At 38.5% G+C, this 25,774-nt stretch overlaps 1 protein-coding gene across 1 annotated transcript; it reads left to right on the top strand.

Moving 5' to 3' along the window:
* Positions 1 to 243: 243 nt before the first annotated feature.
* On the top strand, positions 244 to 24,690 carry LRIT3 (leucine rich repeat, Ig-like and transmembrane domains 3). The gene is made up of 4 exons (XM_072622912.1): positions 244 to 643; positions 6,737 to 7,212; positions 19,678 to 19,983; positions 23,251 to 24,690. Exons 1-4 carry the CDS (start codon positions 528 to 530, stop codon positions 24,375 to 24,377), a joined length of 2,025 nt encoding a protein of 674 aa, XP_072479013.1. The 5' UTR covers positions 244 to 527; the 3' UTR covers positions 24,378 to 24,690.
* The last annotated feature ends 1,084 nt before the right edge of the window (positions 24,691 to 25,774 follow it).

The following is a 25,774-nucleotide window of genomic DNA, read 5'->3' as shown; positions in this document are numbered from 1 at the left end:
ACAAGACATATAGATAATCCAAAACAGAGTCCCAAGCAATGAAATCTGAACGCTTTTTAGCATTGAATAATTACTTTCAATTGCAAACCACTTTCATTGGAAAGAGCCTTTTTAAAAAATATGTATTTGTATAGCCTATATCAGATTGCATGCTGTTTTAGGGAGGGAGGAGTGGAGGGAGCAGGGTCGGGGAGAATTAGAACTCAAAATGTTATAAAAATGAGAGCCAAAAACTAAAAAAAATTAAAAAAATATGTATTCCTTTCCAAATCTCCAGTTATTAACATTTTCCCAATGAGCATTTATTTTCTTTTCTCTTAGAATATGTTACTTTGTTGAAGCTAGATACGACAGGCTAGCTCGATTGATCCCTTGTGAGATACATTTGAAGGTTAAGTAACTACAGATCTCAGCTAATCCTTTGTAATCTGCTCTGACTAAATGGACATCTACATGCATGCACACCGGCTTCTGAATGCTTGGGATTTGGTTTTTAGCTTTTGTTCTAATATACTTTAAAAAGAGGGATGCATCCACTGACTTACTTGGGCCTCATGTTTAGCATTTTTAAAGGAGTGAGCACGTCGTGTCCTTCACAGTGCACCTGTGATTCCCCCAGCAGAAGTGATGGCACCGGCTCAAGGTAGGCGTTTGTTGCCATTACACAATTTAATTCCAGGTAAAAAGATGTAGGCTGACAATAGTGTAATTGAGTCTCCTTTACTATGGCAGCGACAAGAAGCAATTATATTTTTATCAGCGACCAGAGAGGGGAGGTTTAACCTGCAGGAGCTGTATCTTACCACTTTGTGATTATTTGCTGACAAATAATATTTACTCAGCATTTCTTGTTTTTGTTCAGTGTCCAAGCTCTTAAAACATCTTCAAGTCTTATGAAACCACAGAACACACTCTGATTTGACCTATTTTCCCCAGATTATTCAAGGCAGAACATTTTTGTTTTCTTTGGGAAGTAGAATGGTTTCCTTAAGCACACAGGTAAATCTTAGCATTAAGGGGAGAGCCCAGCAAGCGTAAGGAAGATTAGAGCCTACATACCAGTTCCAGCTTCCCCACAGAAAAGTGTACCTAAGCTCTGCGGGTTTGGGATTCATATTGTGTATACTGACCATGACACCCAGGAGGTATTGTGCGGAAGAGAGGGAGATGATGATGATGATGATGGTGATGATAGTTGACATTTATATAGTGCTAACTACATGCCAGCCCTTGTGCTAGCATTTTCCACTTACTATCTTATCTGATCCTCACAACAACCCCGAGAAGTAGGTGCTATTTCCCCCCCCTTTTTGCACTTAAGGAAACTAAGGCAAACAGATCTTAGAAGGGTTCTTAAAATTACATAAATTTGAGAAGGATATATAATTTTCCCTCAATCTAGATGGGATTTTAAAAATGCAGTTTTAAAAAAATATTGATTTCTGTGCTGCCAACAGAAGGTAGGGAGGGACTTGTAGGTTACTTAATTAATGTGCTGTTAGAGAATACTTGTTTTAAACAAATGTTGGAATCATATTAGAAATCTTTCAGAAATGTCAAAAATTATTCTTATTCCTAATGAGGTGGTGATTTAATCAATGGAAATCCTGATCAACTGAGTCTCCCCCAAGGGGAAAGGAAAGAAAACAAGCATTTGTTAAGTGCCTACTATGTGCTAGGCACTATTAAGTACTTTACAATTATTATCTCCTTGGATTCTTACAACAACTCTGGGAGGTGAGTGCTATTATTACCCCCATTTTACAGATGCGGAAAATGAGGTAAACAGGTTCAATGACTTGCATAGAGTCACACAACCAATAAGTATCTAAAGTTGAATTTGAATTCAGGACTTCCTGACTCTAGGTCCAACATTCTGTTCCCTTTACCACCTACCTTTCAATCCATTTAATGATATTATGAAGCATGAGCCTTTATCAGAAAGGGGCCCCTCCCATGGAATCAGACAAGTATTCTGGTTCTAAATAGAATGGGCCTTTTTTGTTTTTTTTCAGAGAATCTGCTAAATGTTGTAAGTGACCAAAACTTACATGGGGAACCATCACGCCACAAGGAAAATCTGAGACTGTCTCACCTTGTCTCTTGTCTTTCCTTAAGGGAGCTGAACCATGGAGTTCTAAAAACAATGATGAGTAACAAGCTAGAATCATTCAGTTCATGGTTGGAAGCATAAAACAGAAATATTTCTGAATAGCCTATGATAGCTATTCCATGAATTCTAACCAGTCAGTTTTATTTACCTGAAGAGGTCATTGGAGGTTGTAGAACAGCATGACCAAAATTAGCTTTGTGGGTGCATCGATGCAGAACTAATCACTCACCCCTACCCATCTATAAAAATAATCAATTCCCCTCTTCCTTTTTTTCTTCCTACCCAGTAATTCTTCTGTTTGCATACTGGCAGACCAGCGACACCTACCAGAGAATCTGTTAAAAGCCAAGAGTCTCTGGGGCTCTGAGACAGACTGAAATTGAACCTAGAGTGAGGGGGATGCCTTGTTTTAGCAAGTTCAGGCAGCAGAATCAGGAGTCAGGATGTGTGATCATGAGCCAATCCCTTAACCTCTGGCAAAAATCATACTTGTACTTCCTAACTCTCAGGGTTTTGTGAGAGAAGTGCTTTGTAAACTTTAGTCTCATATAAATGTGAGTCTGAATATTGCTAATATGGTCTTTTCTTTGATCTTATTACAAAATGCCTCTCATACCTTGCCTTCTATCCAGCAGTGTGTGGAGACATAAAGCAACGTTTGCTTTTAGTTCAGGAATATTTGTTAATGGGTTTTGCTTTGTATGTTTGGTTTTTTTTTGGCATTTTATGTAGTACTGCATTATGATTAAGAGTAGTAGAAGAATGGTTTTTATCCTCAGAATTTTCAAAACTGTCTCATTTTAAAATTTGTTCTTTTTTTTATGAATATGATATAGTTTGAAAAAAAAGGATACTGATAGTAAGCAGTCAGCTCTTCTCCATTCATCCTCTCTCTTTCTCTCTTTCTCTCTCTCTCTCTCTCTCTCTCTCTCCTTCTCCCCCTCTCCCTCTCCCTCCTTTTTTTCTCTCTCATTCCTCTCTCCCCCTTTCCTTTCCCCTACCTCCCTTTCTCTCAGCAGTTAAATGGCATGATGGGTTCAGAATCAGAAAGACATGAGTTCAAATCCAACCTCAGGCACTTAGTACCTGTGTGACACTGGACAAGTCCATTAACCTCTGTTTGCCTCAGTTTCTGCAACTATTAAATGTGGATAATAACAGAATGTAACTCGCAAGGTTTTGGGGAAGAGCAAATGACATAATATTTGCAAACCACTTCCTGGCACATGGTAGGCATGATATAAATGCTAATATTCTTTTTACCTTTTCCTTCTCTCTCTCCCTCTGCCTTTCCTTTCCCCATTCCATGCACAGGGTGTGTTCCAAAACTCTTAGTGCAGTTTTAGGCTATTAAAACTTAGTACTGTGTTAAGACTTTCAGACACCTGTATATTTTACACACACAGCTTGATTGAATAATCAATTAAATACACATATATGTATATATGTACACACACACACATATAATTTCTCTTGCTCTTCCAACTTCTTTCTCTCCTTTCCTTTCCTCCCTTCCCCCTTCCTCCCCTTTCTCCTTCCCTTTCTCTCTTTCTCCCTCTAAACAGGTATAAAGGTAAATCAACCAAATCACTCCACCCATAAGTTGAGCTAAAGCCCTACCCCCAGTTAAAGTGTGTCAAGATACTAACTAGAGGAGAGCACTTCTCTATTGAGTAAATTTATCAAAGACTTAAATCAAACTGAACACATTAAAACACACATATTTTACATATGTATATGTATGTAAATATATGCATTTTTGTATCAGGCTTACAATTTCATTGGCGTATGTAATTATGAGCAAGGCAGTTCTCAAACTCTCCCCGTCATTACAGATCAGCACTTGCCCTGAAACTGGGCCTTAGAGAAGAGTCTAGGGGCATAGAGAACTGGGTTACATAACTAGTATGTAGCAGAGGTGAGACTCGAACCCAGGTCTTCTTGACTTCAGATTCAGTCTCTGTCTACTCTTTCATGTTTGCCTCAGGCTGGAAATATTCTCACTCCCATTTTCCTAGTGAGGGAACAGGCTCAGATAGTGAGGTCCCATGGCTAGCACGCGGCAGTCAACCGGGTTTAAGGCCAGGTCTTCTGATCTGTTCTTTCCATTATATGCTCCATCTCCTTCTAAACTGAGTCTAACTACTTACTTTGGAGGTCATAGTCTAGGAAATGTTGTCTTTTAATTAAAGCTCTGCTTGAATATATTAGTAACCACTGAAGAAAGCAGAGAAGTCCAGACTTCTTAGAGGCAGCTAGATAACTCAGTGGGATAGAGCATCGGGTCTGGAGTCAGGAAGATCTAAGCTAAAAATCTGCCCTCAGACGCTTATTAGCTATGTGAACTTAAGCAAATCACTTACCCTCTGCCTGCCTCAGTTTCCATATCTGTAAAATGAGGATAATAATAGCAGCTAGAGCTCAGGGTGATTATGGGGATAAAATGAGATAATAAGTTTGTTTTGCATATCAGTATGTAAATACTAGCTATTATTATTAATCTATGTAATTTACACCTTTCTGGGATGAAGGAACTCAGAAATTCATGGCTCAAAGTAGAGGTAAAGAGCCCCTTTCCATCCTGAGTGTTGCCAGTTGTCTTAAAGTTCTTTCCATAAACTTGTGGAACCTCATCTTCTCCATAAGCTATCTCAGGTACTGTTGTTTACCACATAGGGTCACACTGCACATGCCTGCTTACAGGGTGGGGTGTGTAAAGCACCCTTATCAGTCAGATATGGCTTTCCGTGCATCATCTTTTGTTAGTGTTTTAGCTTACCATGGCTACCAAATCCTTTACAATACTTTTTTAGTGTTCACTCCTCAGAGCAGGTCTGATGTGGATTTTTTTCTTTTCTTTTTTTGGGGAGAGGGTTTTAGACCTGTGATTTCATCTTCATGGAGCAGGGGTGGTGAATCTGCAGCCTTGAGGCCACACATGGCCCTCAAGCACAGCCCTTTGACTGAATCCATACTTTGAAGTTTGGATTCAGTCAAAGGGCCTCACTTGAGGACCTGGAGAGCCACATGTGGCCTCAAGACTGTAGGCTCCCCACCCCTGTCTTAGAAAGTTGCCTAGCACAGGGGTCAGCAAACTGCAGCCTATTAGCTGAGCATGGTTTTTGCGCTTTTAAAATATTTAAAATGTAAAAAATGTTAGCATTTTAAAATGCCCTGGCCCAACCCAGAGTTGCATGGCCAGTACATGCCCCAGAATGGACTTGAGCACAGGTCTTGTTGACTTAAGGCTAGATCTTTAGTCATGAAATCATGTTGTCTCTCTTGGATTTGGACTTCTCATTGGAAAGAAATGAAGCTGGAGTAAGAGGGCCTGAGCCTTGACATTTACTAAGCACACCTACTATGTGCTGGGCACTATCCTAAGTGCTGGGGATACAGATATGAAAAAGACAGTCCCTGCCCTCCAACTTGCAGTCTAATGGGGGGTGACAACTTACAAAAGGAAGATGAGATGCAGGTGGAAGTAGTCAAATCAGGGGCCCTCTTGGAGAAGTCCAAAGGGGCTAGTGAGTGTCTGAGGCAGGATTCTAACCTACATTTTCCTGACTTAAAATCCAGTGTTCTGTCCTCTACATCAATGATGTCAAACTCAAATAGAAATGGAGGGGGTGCAATATCACTAAATTTTATATAAGGATCCCTGTGGGTCACATATTAGGGCAGCTAGCTGGATAGAGCCTCAGGCTTGGAGTTAGGAAGACCAGCTCAAATCTGGCCTTTGACACTTAGTAACTCTATGACCCAGGGCAAGTCACTTAACCTTGTTTGCCTCAGTTTCCTCATCTGTAAAATGAACTAGAAAAGGAGATGGCAAAAGACTCTGGCATCTTTGCTAAGAAAACCACAAATGGGGTCACAAAGAATCAGAAATAACAACAAAAACAATGGGTCACATATTGACTTAGAGAGCCACATGTGTTTATTTTATACATACATACATGCATACATAAATACATATGGACACACACATACACATACATATGTACATATGGATGTATATAATTCATACATCAACATATTAAAATGAGATAGGAACTATATTTTCATCTGATTTAATCTGACTGGGCTGCACTTGGGAATGTTTTGGGCTTTATGGGGCTCCAAGCTGCATATCTGACACTTCTGTTCCATATGACCTAGGATTTCTAAAATACAACTCTGTGTTCTGAAATCTGCCATCTCTCCTGATTTAAACCCTGAGATAGTATCTCTCTCTGTCCCTGGTTAACATATGTGAGTAAATTATTTCAACCCCTTCAGGGTTCAGTGCATTACTGATTGAGTTGAAATTAAAACTTGTAGCTTATTTTTTTATTGTTATAGCTTGTTTATTGTTTAGCTAGCAAAGAACATATAATGTATTTTAATAGATTAAATTAATGCTGAACTTAATTCCCCCCCCAACCCTCCACAGCATTATACTTGAAACTCTAATTTAAGACAGTGAATGTGTATCTTGAACCTATATCTTTACCTCAAGTTAATAGTCCTTAAAAGGTAGGTCCCTTTAATGAAAGAGTTCCATTGGGCAGAGAACCTCACAAAACTGGCATTTGAGGATGTAAGTCTCTTTCCATTTGTTGATCCCATGGCTACTCTTAGGTTGGTGTTGTGCAATGACCCAGATATGTATGAGCTTCCTACGAATGTTCCTGTGGACACAATGAAGCTACGAATAGAAAAGACTGTCATTCGCAAAATCCCCACTGAGGCCTTCTACTACCTGGTAGAACTCAAGTACCTCTGGGTGACTTACAATTCCGTGGCCAGTATTGACACTGGCAGCTTTTACAACCTGAAGCATCTGCATGAGCTGCGTTTGGATGGCAATTTGTTGACCGCTTTCCCCTGGGAATCTCTGCTGGAGATGCCCAATTTACGAACCTTGGATTTACATAACAATAGAATAAGCAGTATGCCAGCTGAAGCCACCAGGTACCTGAAGAATCTCACCTACCTTGATGTATCAAGCAACAGACTCACCACTTTGCCCCCTGACCTTTTGGACACCTGGACCCACTTCTCAGCAGAGTTAGGATCTAGAGGCATGGACCTGCCACCACCAAGAATCATATTAGGTAAGCACACCAGTTTATTTGTATCTTTTTCACTCGTAGGTGATGGCCTTGAATGCCAGGTACCACCATTAATGATGGTATGATTTTAATTTGGTGTTCTGGTTAGAGCACTGGACGTGGAATCAGTCAGGCTTGGCTTTGAATCCTGGCTCAGACATTTAATAGCTGTGTCATTCTGGGCAAGTCACTTAAACACAGACTCAGTTTCCTGTTTGTAAAATGGTGATAACAATGTCCCCTACTTCACAGGGTTGTTGTGAGGACCAAGTGAGACAGCATATATAAAGCTTTCTTAAAGTGATATTATTATTTTTATTACATCCTTGATGAACTTATATCTCATTATTATATTCTCCTCATATGCTACACAATATGGGAAAGATTTCTTTGACCATATAACCTCAAGGACTAAATAGTGTCTACTCTTAGAGGTCCCCATAGGCATAAGATCTGTTATGACATCTGAATTCTTGAGAACACACCAACATTTCCACCAGCCCAATTGTCTCCCAACACTAATGACAAGATCATAAATTTTGAGCTGGAAAGCACCTTAGAGAAACCTAGTTCAAACTCTGGATGCAATAATAAACAACAACCCCAGTTTCTTTTCATTTCAACAAACATTTTGCTTATTATATATTATTTTTGTCATTGTTGAGTCATTTCAGTTGTATCTGACTCTTGCTGACCCCATTTTGGTTTTCTTGGCAAAGGTACTGGAGTGGTTTGCCATTTCCTTCTCCAGTTCATTTTGCAAATGAAGAAACTGAGGCAAACAGGGTTAAATGACTTTTCCAGGATCACACAGCTAATAAGTGTCCAAGGCCAGATTTGAATTTAGGAAGATGGGTCTTCCTGACTCCAGTTCCTGGCACTCTATCCTCTATACAAACTAGTTGTCCTATGTTAGATCCTAGCAAGAGAAAGTCCTAAGCTGTTCTCAGGAAGCTTTATTTTTGCCTCTGGTTTCTTTAAACATTCCTTTTGGCAAGTGTCTTTGTGTGCCTTTGGGTTGCAGGGGAGAAACAGCCAAAGGAAACTCAAAGAGGTTCATAACAACAGGACCACTGTCTTGCCTTGCCTCTTTAGCTTGTCCGGTGACTATTTCATTGGCCAAAGCTAAGTACAGCTACTCTATGATGTTTGTGTCTTTGTTAAGTCATGTTTAATTTCATATACATGTATACATATGTATAATTTAGAAAATCTCTTATGTAAATCTTTTTATAAATCTTTTATGATTTCTTTAGTTTTTTTAAAAAATATATTTCATATGTGTTTATTCTTCCTCCCTCCTTAGAATGTTAATCCATGAAAAGCAGAGGATATAGAAAGAACCCTAGACTTGTGCATACAGGTTTGGACACTTGATCCATTTGACCATGGGAAAATCATGTGGTCTCAGTTTGATCATCTGTAAATGGGATAATAATTCTTAGGGTGCCTATCTTAACAGGTTAATGTGAAGGAAAGTACTTTGTCAAGGAAAAAGCACTACAGGTATGTGAGGTGAAGAGGGATCTTGGAGGACATTAGTATTTCCATTTGCCAAATGATCATCTGCAAAATGTGTGACTAGTTAATTAACAAGGCATAATGTAAAGGGCATTTCCACAAGACACTGAATGTTTTTTGGGCATTGGTTTCAAATTTGGAATAGATGTCCTATGATTCTCAGATCTATTTAGCCAGCCCTAGTTTCTTCTCTGAACTCCAGTCTCAAATTGCTGATTGTTTATTGGACATGTCAAACTGGATATCCCATGATGAGGCTGTCAGTCGTTCAATCATGTCCAACTCTTTGTTGACCCTATGAACCATTCCACGTTAATACTGTTCAGGGGTCTTTTCTTGGCAGAGATACTGGAGTGGTTTGCCATTTCCTTCTCCAGCTCATTTTACAGATGAAGAAACTGACGCAAACAGGGTTAAATGAGTCACAGCTAGTATGTGTCTGAGGTTGGAGTCACTGAGTCATCTAGTTGCTTATGTCCCATAGGCGTCTTAAACACCATATGTCCAAGTCAGAAATCATTATCTTTCCCGCCAAATCCTCCCCTCTTCCAAACTTCCCTATTACTATTGAGGATACTACCATCTTCCCAGTTCTAAGTTCTCCTTGAAATTGGAGAATTTACCCTGTATATCTCTTATATGTACATAGTTGCTAGACTGTGAATTTCTTAGGGTTCTCAGTGGTTTTCACTGTCCTCTGTATTTACTCATCAATTATTTTTTTAATCTGGTTATTTGAGCCTAGATCTCCCTACCTTCCCCAGACTGAAAATGCAGGAGTCAATAAAAAGACCATTTACGACAGAGCATTTCTGGAACTTAAACCTGTTTCATTTTTCTAGTCAGGGTTTATTTGCTGCACCTTTAGCAATCTGCTGCCCCCTATTGCCCACCATAAGTTAGGCACTTAGTATGGACACCTGAGTGGCTCAGGTCGCTGCAGCTCATAATTCTTGGTCTGAAGCAATCCACCATCTCACCCTTCCCTGTATAAGGGATTACAGGCATAGACCACCAGGGTCCCAGTATCTTCTATGTATTTTACAACTATTTCTTGACAGTCTCTTTTAAAAATATCTCTAATCTCATTGTATAAATGATTATTGACAGAATGTTTGTTGATAGTAGATTACTATTTTTTCCCCCGAGGAAGCATCCACACTACGGAACTCTTTCAACCAATGATTCAATTAAAGAAAGTCAAGTCTTTGGCTCCCTGAGCAAGGGACAGGGGAAGGATATATCAGGAAATGAATATGATGCAAAGCAATAGTTATCAATTAAAATAAGATGAAAAAAACCCTTGGCATTTTCCTGGTTGGACCTCTTCAATGATTCCATTTCTGTTACATAAAATCAGTAAAAACTCCGATCCAGTAAAGATACCCAGCTTTTATAACTTTGTCAATAAAAAATACATGCCATTTGTAGATATATGGTTAAATTACTAGACAGTGTTAGCTTTGCATTAGAAGTAACTTTCCCTGGTTCCCTCTGTCTGACGCTAAAGCACCCATTCATACCACCAGGTTCTGTAGGAATAACAATTTATTTACATTGTTATTGCTGTGTGTGTTGGGAAAGAAGGATATATTTAGGATATGCTTTCCTTAGGATTTTTATTGGAGTCTTTTCCCAGAGGCAGCTAGGTACACAGTAGATAGAGTGTTGGTCCTGGAGTCAGGCAGATCTGAGTTCAAATTTGGCTTCAGATACTTACTAGCTCTCTGTCCTTGGGTAATTCACTTAATGCCTGCTTACTTCAGTTTCCTCAACTGTAAAATGGAAGTGATAATAGCACCTACCTCTCCGGTTGTTGTGAGGCTCAAATTCCCAGCACATAGTAGGTACTTACCAAATATTTGTTTCCTCGTTCATAAGTATGTTCTCTTTCTCATTAATAATAGCTACCATTTATATAGGTTTACAAAGTGCATTACAAATATCCTCACAACAATCTTGGAAGGTAGGTGCTATTATTATCCTCATTTTACAGCTAGTAAATATCTGAGATTGGATTTGAACTCATCTTCCTGACTTGAAGTCCAGCGTTTTATCTGCTGTGCCAATTAACTGCTACACAGGTTTAAATACATGCAAATACATATTTAATGTTAAGCATCATCCCCTATGTTGTTGAATAAGCAATTAGTCAATCAACAAACCCTCATTATGTGTGCCTACTATTTGACAGGCACTGGGTTGGGAGGTAGGGTTATAAGTACAAAGAAACATGAACCAATCTGTTCCTTTAAGGAGCATATTGCAGCTTCTTAGGAAGATAAAGGCTGGCAGGGAATTTTCAGTAAATAATAGAATACTTTAATTTGCATTTGTTGGCCTCTGTTCAAGGATAAGAAGGCAAAATAAATCAATTTATTTCAATTGCTTCAATTGTGGTTAGTTTGCTGTTTTAAATGAATGCAGAACTGCTAACAGATTCACTTCAAAGTGACTGGTACCTTTTTCCCTTCAGGGAAAAAACCCTTGGAGATTATCAACAATCTCCAATTGCTCTGGGTATACTTAATTTACAAAATTCACCACTTGCAAGAGTCATTTCAGGACAAGGATGCAGAGATATCTCATTTTTGTGGGCTGCTCTATTTTTTCATTTTTTTATTTTGCAAGAGTTTTCAAGCGTTTGCTTCAGTTGATTTAAAATGATTTTACGTAATATAGCATTTCAGAATTTCAAAGCATGAAATATATATAACATTGTGTATAATTATATATTCATTTTATGCTTTGAAATTTTGAAATGAATATGTTTTATATTCATTTATTGTATTGTATATTAATTATATATTCATTTAGTGAAAATGAGTATATTAATATATCAATGAAACAAAGATATATTCATTCAATGAAAATGAATATGTATTACATAATATCATATATGATATATCCATTTTATGGTTTAAACTTTTTGAAATTATATTTTCATAAAATTATTTCAATTCAACTAAAGTAACTACATTATCCATATCTGTATATTTCCTGGTGAGGCAATGTGGTAGAATGGGTTGTTCATTGGACAAGAAGACAAGAAGACCTTTGGATTTTGTCACTAACCTGTTCTGTGATCATAGAGGAGGGAAAGAACAAGCCTTTATTGAGCACCTACTGTGTTTCAGGCACTGTGCTAAGCACTTTACATATATTTTCTCTTTTATATAGGTGCTATTATGGTCCTTATTTTATAGCTGGGGAAACCAAGACAGACGGCAGTTAAATGACTTGCCTAGGGTCACACAGCTAGTGAGAGTGTGAGGCCAGATTTAAACTCAGATCTTCTGACTTCAGGCACTGTGCTCTAACCACTGTACCACTTAACTGCCTATCAAAATACTTTAAGCAAATAATTTCACCTCGATCTTTATTGGTAAAATATTACCTTCCCCGCTGCTCAATTGTTGTTTTCCCTGCCAAGAGAACGACCTTCGAATCAAAAAGGGCAGAACACAGAGAGCTAACATGCCAAGATATGTGAGGTGATAGTTAAGCAAATGCTTAGCCATTCTCAGTGAACTCATGTTCAGTGAGTTTACCTGGTGCAGATGAATTATGCCCTTTGATAAAGAACCGAGGGTGAGAATTTGAAAGATTGAAGGATAGGAGAGATACAATAGGCTGAAGATGAATAAATATTCCCATTTTCAAAAAAGGGAAGAAAATGATATCTGTAGACTGTAGACCAGCAAACTATACGTAATTATGTAATTTGTCCTAGATGGTAATACAACATAATGCAACTCTACAGCTTGGAATAAATGACAGTATGATCTGTGATTCTAAACTTCAGTATGATTCCTGGGAAGGTCGGAAAGGGCATAAGTACTTACACACCACCCACTAGGTATCAGGACAGTGTTAAGCACTTTACAAATATTATCTCATTTGATCCTTGCAACACAGTCTTTTGAGGTAGGTGTTGTTATTGTCCTAATTTACAATTGGGGAAACTGAGGCAGACAGACTTTTTTTTTTTTTTTTTTAATTTAAAGTGACTTGCCTGGGGTCACACAGCTGCTAAGTATCTGAGGTTGCTGTTTGAACTCAGGTCTTTCTGACTTCAGGTTGCAGGGTTCTATCCATTGTACTATCTAGCTGCTTCCAGCAAAATTCTAAAGGCAACAGTAGACACAAAGAACCAGCATGTCTTATTAAATACATATCAATGGGGAACCTGTGACCTTGAAACCATATGTGGCTCTCTAGGTCCTTAAGTCTGACCCTCTGACTGAATTCAAACTTCAATAAACAAATCATTTGTTCTGTGAAGTTTGGATTGAGTCAAAGGTCAACACTTGAGGACTTAGAGAACCACATGTGGCCTCGAGGCCACAAGTTCCCTACCCCTGTACTAGACAGATATTATTATTATTTACTATACAGTAGACCAGGGTAGAGTTTAGCAAGGTTTTTGATAAAGCATCTCATATTCTTCTGGCAGAGAAAATGGATCCATTTGGACTAGATGATAAAACAATTACAGTTTCAGAATTGCTTAAATGGCTCAACTCAAAAAAGTATTTACAGATGGTTCCATGTCAGTTTGGCAGGTGGTCTTCAGCAATTCCCTAGGGATTTTCTTGGCCCTGTGCTGTTAAACATTTTTTATCAGTGACATGGATAAAGCCATAGATGGCTGTCTTATCAGACTTACAGATGACTCAATGCTGGGAGTGATAACCAACACACTGGATAACAATTAGAATTGAAAAAAGCTCTGTGTCCCCCCAGCAACCTGAATCTGTCCCCTGCGTCCTGTTATCAGCTTTACCATAACTCTACTAAGCCTTTTCTTGGTTTGTTTTGTTCACCATTTTAAAGGAATGATATTAAAAAAACCAAACAAACCAGGGTTAGAACGTTGGGCCAAATCTAATAAGATGATATTTAATGGGGATAAATGTATAAGATGATATTTAATGGGGATAAATGTAAAGTCTTATACTTGGGTAGAAGAAATTGACTTCCTAAGTACAGGAAAAGTAGAGATGGTTAGCTTGTCTGAAAAAGATTGGGGGGTGGGGCTTGGTGCATGCTCAACATGGGTCAACAGTATAACATGGCAGTCCCCAAATGAATGAATGGGACCTTGGGTTGCACTGAGAGGCATGCCTCTAGGTCTAGGAAGTGATAGTCTCATGTACTAGCCTCTGATGAGACATATTTGGGGTTTGGCTTTGGTTTTGGCCACCATATTTTAGGAAAGACTTCAATAAGTCAGAGAACATTGGGAAGAGGCCAGCAAGAATGGTGAAGTGCCTTGAGTCCATGCAAGCTAAGGATCATTCGATGGAGCTGATGTTTAGTCAGATGACATGGGGGCAGAGGAGGATATGATAACCTTTAAGATATTTGAAGGGCTGCCGAGTGGAGAACTGATTATTCTTTGTTCTTCATAACTTCACAGAACAGAACCAGAAACAATGAGTAGAAGCTGCAAAGAATCACATTTAGGCTTGGAAAACATTTCTAACAATTAGAAAAGTGTCCAAAAGTGGCTTGAGCTGTCTCATAGATCGCAGACTGCCCTTTATTAGTGTTCTTCAAGCAAAGGTGCAGTGACTACATTCTGTCTGGGTTGTTGTGGGGATTCATTTTGGGGTACAGGCTGGATTGACTGCTGCAGTTCCTTTCAACTCTGAAATGGGAATAGGAAAATAAGCATTTATTAAGAGCCTACTATGTGTTGGGCACTGTGCCGAATGCTTTACAAATATTTACTGCTTTGATCCTCACAGCAACCTGTGACTGCATGATTCTCTCTCACAAGGCTGTTGTAAAGGTACAATGAGATACAGCATTTTGAAAATGGAGAGGGAAGGAGCAAAGTACCCAGATACAATCAATCAAACGCAATACTGAGAGTGTTCAATTTGACATGGGAACAAATAGCAATGATAACAAAACTCAAGAGGATGTAAGAAGGAAGGGGGTAGAAATAATCCTTGTGTCCGTGGGTATCCTCAGAGCATGAGCTGGGCAGACTAGCCTTTCTTTCTTTCTTTCTTTCTTTCTTTCTTTCTTTCTTTCTTTCTTTCTTTCTTTCTTTCTTTCTTTCTTTCTTTCTTTCTTTCTTTCTTTCTTTCTTTTTTCTTTCTTTCTTTCTTTCTTTCTTTTTCTTCCTTCCTTCCTTCCTTCCTTCCTTCCTTCCTTCCTTCCTTCCTTCCTTCCTTCCTTCCTTCCTTCCTTCCTACCTTCCTTCCTTCCTTCCTTCTTTCCTTCTTTCTCCCCTCCCTCCCTTCCTTCTTTTCTTCCTTCCTTCCTTCCTTTTTTTTTTTTTTTGGCAAGGCAATTAGGGTTAAGTGACTTGCCCAAGGCCACAGAGCTAGTAAATGTCAAGTGTCTGAGGTCACATTTGAACTCAGATCCTCCTGACTCCATAGCACTGCCTAGCTGCCCCCTGGACTAGCCTTTTCTGACAGTTGGTTAGTTGTTTATCTGAGGTGATGAACCCTTGTTGGTTTGAATCTTGATATTTTTGTGTAGGCTATATGTCCACGTCATGCTTCTTTCTGGAAAATTTCATGTGTTCAAAACTTGGCAAAAAATGCCCCCAAACAATCCAATGACCCTGTTCTTTTAAATGAATGACTGGATAATTCTCTGGGATCTTAACTTAGAGGTCTGCTCAATGTGGTAGGCATGGCATGCACTTATCTCCTGGGATTCTTACAGATCACAGCTCACAATTCAGACCCAACTAAGTGATAAGAGAGTCTTACTATTTACTAACTCCTGATGAAATTCATATGCACTGACCTGCTATAGGACTGATTAATATGGTGGAATGTTTGAAGTCTATTGGAAAAATTCCAGATTCTAGGAGGAAAGCATGACAATGTCACAGAAAGGTGTATGAGGTGGAAGAAAATAATCAAATCTTTTCAGACTCTTTAAAACAATTAGGAGGCTAATGGTTTACCTTCATTATTTGTAAATAAAGTAAACTCTGAGAATAGCAATAGTTTTATTTAGTTTCACCCCAGAAGGGATAAACTGGCTTGACATGAAATCCATATCCTAATTATTCCATTGACTAGGAGAACTCCTTTCAAGGTAGCCTGAGAAAAGTTCTATAATCTGACTATTAAAAAAAAGACCATCTCTAGATAAGAAAGACAAAAACCCTTCTTATAAGATGATAAACCTGTTAACTTTCATACCATGACCCAGATATCATGAAGCCATTTTGGGCCTCTTCAAGCAAGAAGGAGAAACAAAAACAACCTGAGAAAAAAATAGATTTGCTATAAAGACAGTGAGTTAAAATCCACTTATTAATTGTTTGGGCTAATTTGATGCATTTTCTGTTTCTATCTCTCTTTGATTATTGTCTTTTGGATATGGTCTTTAAAAATTAATCTATTGAATTCTTGTACTTATGAAGATTTAGTCTGTGAGTGTTCACCCCAGTAGGTGGAGAGACACAATGAACATAATCTGTTCTAGACTATAACTTTGTGCATGACAGACACAACAGATAAATAGGAAATATGGCTCTGACTGGCCATTCTTCCAGAAAGTGGATTAATGTTTTTTAATCAGTGGCTCCAATTAGTCTAGAAATACACAGCTGGTATTGTGCATTGATTTTTGGACTTGATATCATTAAGTATTTTCATGTTTCATATTTTCATTGTCCAAGAGTAGGGAACCTGTGGCCTTGAGGCCACACGAGGACTTCTAGATCCTCAAGTGCAGCCCTTTGACCTAATCCAAACATCACAGAACAAAAATACTGTTAATAAAAGGATTTGTTCCGTGAAGTCTGGATTCAGTCAAAAGGCCACACTTGAGGACCTACAGGGTCACAGGGGGCCTTGAGGCCACAGGTTCCCTACCTCTGGCTTTATCCAGTTGAGTGTCTAGTCCTTTCATAGAGGTGGTTTCTGATTCTCCATTTGTTGTTCAGTTCTGTCTGACTTTTTAAGACTTCATTTTTGGGATTTTCCTGGGAAAGATACTGGAGTGATTTGCCAGTTCCTTCTTCAGGTCACTTCACAGATGAGGAAACTGAGGCAAACAGGGTTAATGACTTGCCCTGGGTCACACAGCTAGTAAGAATCTGAGGCTATAATTAGACAAGATAAAGATATTGAAGGAATAAGAATAGCCAAAGAAGAAACTAAGTTATCACTCTTTGCAGATGATATGATGATTTACTTAGAGAATCCCAGAGATTCAAATAAAAAATTACTTGAAATAATAAACAACTTTGGCAAAGTTGCAGGTTACAAAATAAACCCACACAAATCTTCTGCATTCCTATATATTAGCAACAAAGTCCAATAGCAAGAGATAGAAAGAGAAATCCCATTTAAAGCTAGGGTAGACAGTATAAAATACTTAGGAGTTTACCTGCCAAAACAAACCCAGGGATTATATGAACACAATTACAAGACACTTTTTGCACAAATAAAGTCAGATTTAAGTAAGTGGAAAAACATTAGTTGCTCATGGGTAGGCCGTGCTAATATAATAAAAATGACAATTCTACCTAAATTAATTTACTTATTTAGTGCCATACCAATTAAACTATCAGACAATTATTTTCTAGAGCTGGATAAAATAATATCAAAATTCATTTGGAAAAACAAAAGGTCCAGAATATCAAAGGGACTAATGAAAAGAAATGCTCGGGAATGTGGCCTTGCGCTACCAGACCTCCAATTGTACTATAAAGCAGCAGTTATCAAAACCACTTGGTATTGGCTAAGAAACAGAGAGGTAGACAAGGGGAATAGACTTGGCACTCAAGACGCAGTACGCAAGGAATATAGCAACCTTCTGTTTGATAAACACAAGGACCCCAGCTTCGGGGATAAGAACTCACTGTTTGACAAAAATTGCTGGGAAAACTGGATAACAGTGTGGCGGAAATTAGGCATAGACCCATACCTGACACCGCACACAAGAATAAAGTCCAAATGGGTACATGATTTAGGTATAAAGATTGATACCATGAATAAACTGGAGAAGCAAAGAATAGTGTATTTATCAGATTTATGGAGAAGGGAAGAATTTTTTACTAAAGAAGAGATAGAAAGCATTATGAAATGCAAAATGGATAATTTTGATTACATTAAACTGAGAAGTTTTTGCACAACCAAACCCAATGCAACCAAAATCCAGAGGGATGTAGTAAATTGGGAAAGAATTTTTACAGCTAAGCTCGGGGATAAAGGCCTCATTTCTAGAATATATAGAGAACTGACTCAAATGTATAATCATACAAGTCATTCCCCAATTGATAAATGGTCAAAGGATATGAACAGGCAATTTTCGGAAGAAGAAATTAAAGATATCTATAATCATATGAAAAAATGCTCTAAATCATTGTTGATTAGAGAGATGCAAATCAAAACAACTCTGAGGTACCACATCACACCTATAAGATTGGCAAACATGACAGAACAAGAAAATGATAAATGCTGGAGAGGATGTGGGAGAGTTGGAACACTAATTCATTGTTGGTGGAGCTGTGAGCTCATCCAACCATTCTGGAGAGCAATTTGGAACTATGCCCAAAGGGCTACAAAAATGAGCATACCCTTTGACCCAGCAATATCGCTACTAGGACTGTATCCCCAAGAGATCATAAAAATGGGAAAGGGTCCCACATGTACAAAAATATTTATAGCAGCACTCTTTGTAGTTGCCAAAAACTGGAAGTCAAGGGGATGTCCATCAACTGGGGAATGGCTGGATAAATTATGGTATATGAATGTAATGGAATACTATTGTGCCGTAAGAAATGATGAACAAGAAGACTTCAGAGAGGCCTGGAAGGACTTATATGACCTGATGCTGAGTGAAAGGAGCAGAACCAGGAGAACTTTGTGCACAGCAACGACCACAGTGTACAAGAGTTTTTTCTGGTAGACTTGGAATTTTGTAATAACGCAAGAACTTAAAAAAAAAAAAATCCCAGTGGTGGTTCTCTAAGGCAAAATGCCTTCCACACTCAGAGAAAGAAATATGGAAGTCATTCGCAGAATGTAGCAGATCATGTTTGTGTATGTGTATGTTTTTGTGTATCATGTTTTGATTTGTTATATGATTTCTTCCATTTATTTTAGTCCGACTACATAGCATGACTATAGTGAAAATGTACTCAATAGGAAAGTATATGTAGAACCTATACAGAACTGTATGCAGTTGTGGGGAGGGAGGGGGGTAGTAGGGGGTAGGTGTGGGGGGGATAAAATCTCAATTGTATGGCAGTGATTGTTAAACATTAAAAAATAATTTAAAAAAAAAAAGAATCTGAGGCTATGTGTGAACTCAGGAAGATGAGTCATCAAGCTAGCTCTACTCACTGCACCACCTGGCTGCCCATTACTTTGATATTACACTTGTATGTTGAAGTTTTTTATTTCTCTCTAGTAATAGTGATGGTTTCAGCATTTATGCATTTATTCTCAACACACATCGACCAAGTACGTACTGTTTGTAAGGCATTGTGCTGAATGCTAGGAATATAAAGATGAAATAAGACATAGGTCCTCTCTTCAAGGCATTTAGAACTTAGTGGGGCCTATTTCCAGTCATCCTGACCTATATTTTGTCACTGGACCCAGAGGGATCCAGAAGACAGAGTGAGACTGGTGACTTTGCATGATCCTGCTTCATTTAAATCCAGTTCACTTGTAAGTCATGACATCATCTTCCTGACCCCCTGGTCCTCTTTGAGAATGAAGAACAAACAGCAATCTGTGAGTAGTAGAAGTTGCCCCACTGAGGACTCAACTGGCCAGTTCCAGTTGGGCCATGTAGCACCTTCCTTCCCTCCCTTCCTTCTCCCCATCTTCCTTTTTTCCTTCATTGTTTTCTTCCTTCTTCCCTTCCTCCCTTCCTTCTTCCTTCCTTCCTTGCTAGCAAGGCTGGCAGAAAGATGTACTCATCCTCTACCTTTCATGTTTTCTCTTTAAGGTTTGCAGGATAATCCATGGTTCTGTGACTGCCACATTTCCAAAGTGATGGAGTTGTCGAAAGTTGTAGACCTCACCGTGGTGTTTCTTGATCCCTTGCTGGTCTGTAGTGGACCAGAGAGCCTCACAGGCATCTTGTTTCAAAGGGCTGAGCTGGAACAATGCCTGAAGCCATCAGTGATGACTTCGGCTACCAAAATCACATCAGCTCTAGGAAGCAATGTTCTCTTGCGCTGTGATGCCACAGGGTACCCCACGCCTCAGCTAATGTGGACCAGGGAAGACAACTTACCAGTTAACTCTACAGGTAGTTAATTTCTTTCAGCCATTCTTTAGAAATGGGCCAGGGTTCAAAGGTGCTGTTTAAAAAAGTTTGACATTAATCTCATGGCTGAACATGAGCTTTGAGACCAGTAAGTTAATTTGAGAAAGATACTCTGAAACTGTTGAAGACAAGAAAATGGGAAAATGACTTGTATTGAAGGTAATAGAATCAATATCTACCAGTGTTTCACCTCTCCATCAAATCCCTGCCTTGTAGGTTTGGCTAATTCTTTCCTTAAAAGATGAGGAAACTTTGTTCTATGGTATCCTGGTCGCTGAAGGCCATAAAAAGTCCACTGACATGGTATTGAGGTCTGTCAGAACTGGTAGATGTCCCAAATGAAGAGTGGTCTGGAATGGAGAGGCCAGATAAATAAAAAAAAAAAAAAACAACCAAACTCCCAAGCTTTTTTCTTAGCCCAAAAGAATCCTCCTCTGATGTTCTACTCAGCTACAATTTTATGTCTGAAACATGACCCTGGGTTCTTGAATGAGTACAAACTTTGCCCTATTCTACCAATGAGGAATGGTTTCAAGGACAAGATTGATGATGGACTTTTTTTGTTATCTAAGGACTGGCCTAGCTAAAGTCTAAGAAACAGAAACTTGGCCCTCAAGTGATGATTTTTGTCTTCTATAGCAACTCATGAAACTATCTACTAAGGTATGTAGGGGTTGCAATCTGCATCAGGGAAGGGAGTACCCCATTGGCAAAAACAAACTTAGAAGTATTTGGAGAAGGAAGAAGCATGATCTCATGAATGACGAATTAAGAATTAAAACTACTTTTCTAGCTCTGACATCAGCTTCCTTGATGATGTTGGATGAATTTGTTAACCTATCTAGCATCATAGTCACTCTTCTGGAGATAAATGTTCCATTTGATTAGTTTAGAAAAGAAGTGATTTACATTTGAAGTCTAGAAGGGATTTTAGGGATCATTTAGTCTAGCCCCTTCATTTTACAGATGAGACGATGAGACTCAATGTGGTACAGTATCTTTAAGTATCTGGACAACTGTGATATAGCAGGAGGATGAGACTTACCTGCTCTTCTTAGCTCCAGAGGGGCAGAGCTAGGAGTTCTGGGTGAAAGTTACAAAGAGGTAAATTTAGATTTGAAATAAGAGGGAAAAATCTTATGAACAGCTTGTGGTATTTTAAGGAGGAAAAGGTGAAATGTGAGGTCTCAGGAGGAGGGCTCCCTCTTACTCAAGTTTATTAAATGAGAGTTCAGTGACCACTTCTCAGCCATACTGTAGAGGGATTGATTTTTCAGGAATTGCTGCTGTTTCGTCGTCTTAGTCGGGTTCCACAATTTGTGACCCCATTTGAGGTTTTCTTGGCAAAGATACTGGAGTGATTTGTCATTTCCTTCTCTAGTTCATTTTACAGATGAGGAATCTGAGGCAAACAGGGTTAAATGATTTAGCCAGGGTCATACAACTAGTAAATCTCTGAGGTCAGATTTGAACTCAAGGAGAGGAGTCTTTCTGATTCCAGGCCTGGTGCTCTGAGCATGATGGTGCCACGTAGCTGCCCTGGCTTCTGAGCCACTATTTCAACTGTAAAATTTCATGATTCTGTGATCTTTCCCAAGGAAACACAGTTAGTTGAGGGCAGCTAGGTGGTACAGTTGATAGAGTACGGGGGCTGGATTCAGGAGGACTCCTTTTCCTGAGTTCAAATCTAGCCTTAGGCACTTATCCTGGGCAAGTCACTAAACCCTGTTTGTCTCAGTTTCTTCATCTGTAAAATGAGCTGGAGAAGGAAATGGCAAATCATTCCAGTATCTTTAAAAAAAACCAAACCAAACGGAGTCATGAGGAGTCAGACCCAACTGAACAATATCACTCAAACCAGTCTCAGAACCTGAACCCAGTTCTTCTGACCAAACCTAGGGCTCCCTTTCTTTTTTTTCTCACAACAGGCTGTTTTTTCCCCCAAATGTTTTCACACATCTCATTAGACAATGAAAATTTATGTTATAAATGCTTAGAAGATCAATCATTATAAATCAAAACTAGTACCTTTTTATTGTGTTAATGAACATAAATCAATGTATTAGAGGTTGGCTTTGCTTGGGTGGGTAAGTAAATCTAGTTTCTCCACGTGTGGTATTTTTTTATACTATAACAGCAATATATTTTTAAAAACTAATTTATTTATTTTCAGTTTTCTATGACCACTTCCACATATCTTAGATTTTCCCCCTTCCCTCCCTATTCCCCCCTCCCTCCCTGAGACAGCATGAAATCTTATATAGGTTCTACACATACATTCTTATTAAATACATTTTCACCTTAGTCATGTTACATAGAAAAATTAAAATGAATGGGAGAAACCATCAAAACAAAACAAAACAAAACATAATACAAGAAAAAATGGTCTGCTTCATTCTGCAATCCAATTCCATAGTTCTTTCTCTGGATGTGGAAGGTATTTTGCCTCAAGAGTTCTTTGGGAATTTTTTAGGTCCTTGCATTGCTGTGAGGACATGTATGGTATTTACAGGTTCACTGTAAGGAGAAGAGTAATATTTGTTGAACATTTTTAGATACATTGATATCTGGCTTACATAATGGAAAATGATTAATAAAAGTTTGGGCCTGATATTACTTTGTGTAGATAATGTTTACATTGTGAAAGTAAATAAACTCAGACCATGGAAATACCACTTGATATGTTATTAGGATCCTAGGACTGCAAAGTTCAGGGAACCTTTGAGTGCAATCCCCTCATTTTATAGATGAGAAAACCAAGGTCTAAAGAAGTCCAATTACTATTCAAAATGTTGAAAAATTGAAAATGGAAACATGTTTTAACGTGATTTATAGGATATTATGCAGATTTTTCATGTCTTGGATGGTAAGACTTGGCTTATTATTTATCAGGTTGTTTTTAAGAACCATATTTATTAGTCTGCTAAAATAATCCCAAAGAATCCAAGGCTTATCAACATGGAGAAATTAGATTTAAATCCAAGGATTTAGGACTTATAGGGTATGATCCAGGAATGATCCATTCCAGAAAAATGTTATAGTCTGCCTTCTGTTTAAATGATGGTACTGGGTTTCATTTTTTTTTTCCTAGGGAAAAAATATTTTGAAAATACTGTTAATCTAGGCATTCTGATAAGAATTCCCACAAAAAGAAGCTGCCTCTATGAATGGACAGCTGATCACTTCTAGGTTGACTTGGTTGGTCTAGGTTCTCCCCTTTCTCAATAAACATATTTTTTTTTCCTTCAGTAATTCAGGAAACTCCAGGAGATGGAGTCAGATGGTCTATAATAAGCCTGACTGGAATTTCTTACAAGGATGCAGGTGATTATAGCTGCAAAGCCAAAAACCTGGCTGGAACATCGGAAGCCATTGTCAGTGTTACTGTGGTTGGCATTGTCACCACAACCATATCCCCTCAAAAATCAGGAAAGAAAGTTGGAGCTGATCAGCCTCTAGAAGAGGCCAAGCATGCAACTGAGAAGGTTCCACCCATAACTGCATCCCCATTCTCTCTAGCTACCTCTACATTTTTTTCTTCCTCTATTTCTTCCTCCTCCTACTCCTCTTCTACTTCTTTCTCTTCTCCTGTCATCACTTCTACGACTCTATCTACCACTACTGAAATATCAACAAACATCAAGACCAGCAGAAAACCCCCCAAGTCTTTCCCCAGTGGAAAAAGGAATTCAAAAGTGGTGATGGATGGAAACAAACTTCCACCAGCCAGTGCCAGCAAGAAGGAGTTTTCACTGTTGAGTACTGCAGCCATCACTGAACCTGGTATCATAATAAAAAACCTCAAGGTAGTTAATGAGACCTATGAAAGTGTGACCTTGACCTGGAAGGCTATCAACGACACAAAGAACACTGTTGTCACTGTGTTGTATTCCAAGTATGGTGAGGAGGACATGATCCCACTAAGCATCAACTCTAGTGAGTCACAAATTACAATAGATGGTTTGGAGGCTGGTATGCATTATGTGGCTTGTGTCTGTCCCAAGGGAATCCCTCCCAAGATGGACCAATGTATCACCTTCTCCACTGACAGACTGAATGAAAAGATGAACTCCCAAATTTCTTTTCTCATTGTGGCAGGTAGTGCTGCTTGTGTGCTTGTTTTATCACTGATTTTCTATCTCTTGTACAAAGTTTTTAGGCTTCAGTATAATCCAAAGGCCTTCAGGGAAGATGATCTAGCAAAAGAGACTTACATACAGTTTGAAACTCTATCTCCCAGACCCCATGCTGCACGGGAACTCTGGACTCGAAGGCGCACAGATGAATCAGAAAGGCTATTGCTTTGTTCTAGGTCAAGTGTAGACTCTTCTATGGCCTTCAAAAATGAAGGTTCAAGATCAGAATACTATTGCTAATGTTTTGCCATAAAGACACGTGGGGACTGGATAAGGAATGATAGAACTAACCTTTACTTGGATGGACTATGGGCTTAGCTATAAAATGCCAACACTTTAGCCTGCGAACCTTCTAAAAACCCCACAGAGTATGGGAAGGTAATTGTTCTTGTGTTGAAGTTTTTTTTTAAATACCATGAGACTTCAAAACTGAAAGAATTTCTTGAATGTTGAGAACATATGGGACAGACCTTGTACATATTTTGTATGTTTTGGGAGTGGGTCTTTAATACTATTTAATTATTTGGTGTTTTTTGATTTATTTAAAAAAAATAATTTCATGGCAATGTTGCAAAGGCACATGCTATATAAAGTGGACTTATTAAAACATTTTTTTTTCCAGTATGACCACCCTAAGCCTCAACTTTTATTCAAGTTTAAAAAGTTGTACATTATTTGCCATGTTGTTGGGGGTGGTTTTGGTTCAATGTCACATTCAATGAGCTCCATTAAGGGGAAAACCAATCCAGAGAACATAGATTTTATTTATTGAAGATGAAAGCATACCCTTCTGGGAGTATTACCAATGAGGAATCAAGGAAAACAATTATGAAAAAGCAGTAGGAATATAAAACTCTAAATTGGCTGGGAGAAATTTCTTCTCTTGCTCTTACATCTCTAGATACAATCATAAGATTAAAAAAAAGATAAGATGAGGGAATGACAACTTAATGAGACCATTCCGAATAATAGCAAACATAACTTATTAAGCACCTACTGTGTGTAGAATACTATGCTAGGCATTGGGATGGATACGGTATTATGTGTGTACAAAGGTGAGATGGTGGTAGTGGTGGTGGGAGTAAGATACCAACAGAACTATAATATACAATATCTCATGGCAAATATATTAGAGAATTAAAAAAAAAACCAAAGTATGATATGGGAACTGAGGAGGAAGGTCATTACCAACTATCACTGCAGTAGATGGTTTGGAAATTGGCATGTAATATCTGACTTGTGTGTATTCTAAGGGAGTCCCTCTCAAGATGGACCAATGTATCACCTTTTCTACCGACTGGCTGAATGAATGTGGGGATCAGAGAGAGATTTTTGATATGTTATGATGGCTAAATTCCAGTAGATTTGTGAAAGGACTGCCATTTTTATAATGTGTTTCTATGTTCTTTTACAAAAACAATTGAATTTAGAGTGGAAAGGGTAGAAAAAATAATGTACAAAGGGAATTTTAGCCCAGGTTAGATGAAAAGATTCACACAGATCACCTGGTGCTTACAATGAATTTACTCCTGTAGAACCAGATGAATTTCATCTCAGGGTGCTGAAGGAAGCTGCATGTGTAATCTCATATTGGTTATCTGTAATCTTTAATAAATCACATACAAAGGAAGAGATGC

This window comes from Notamacropus eugenii, chromosome 7, assembly GCF_028372415.1.
Source record: "Notamacropus eugenii isolate mMacEug1 chromosome 7, mMacEug1.pri_v2, whole genome shotgun sequence".
Classification (NCBI taxonomy): Eukaryota; Metazoa; Chordata; class Mammalia; order Diprotodontia; family Macropodidae; genus Notamacropus; species Notamacropus eugenii.
The sequence above is the reverse complement of the archived record's forward strand: the minus strand, read 5'-3'. Positions and strand labels throughout refer to the sequence as shown.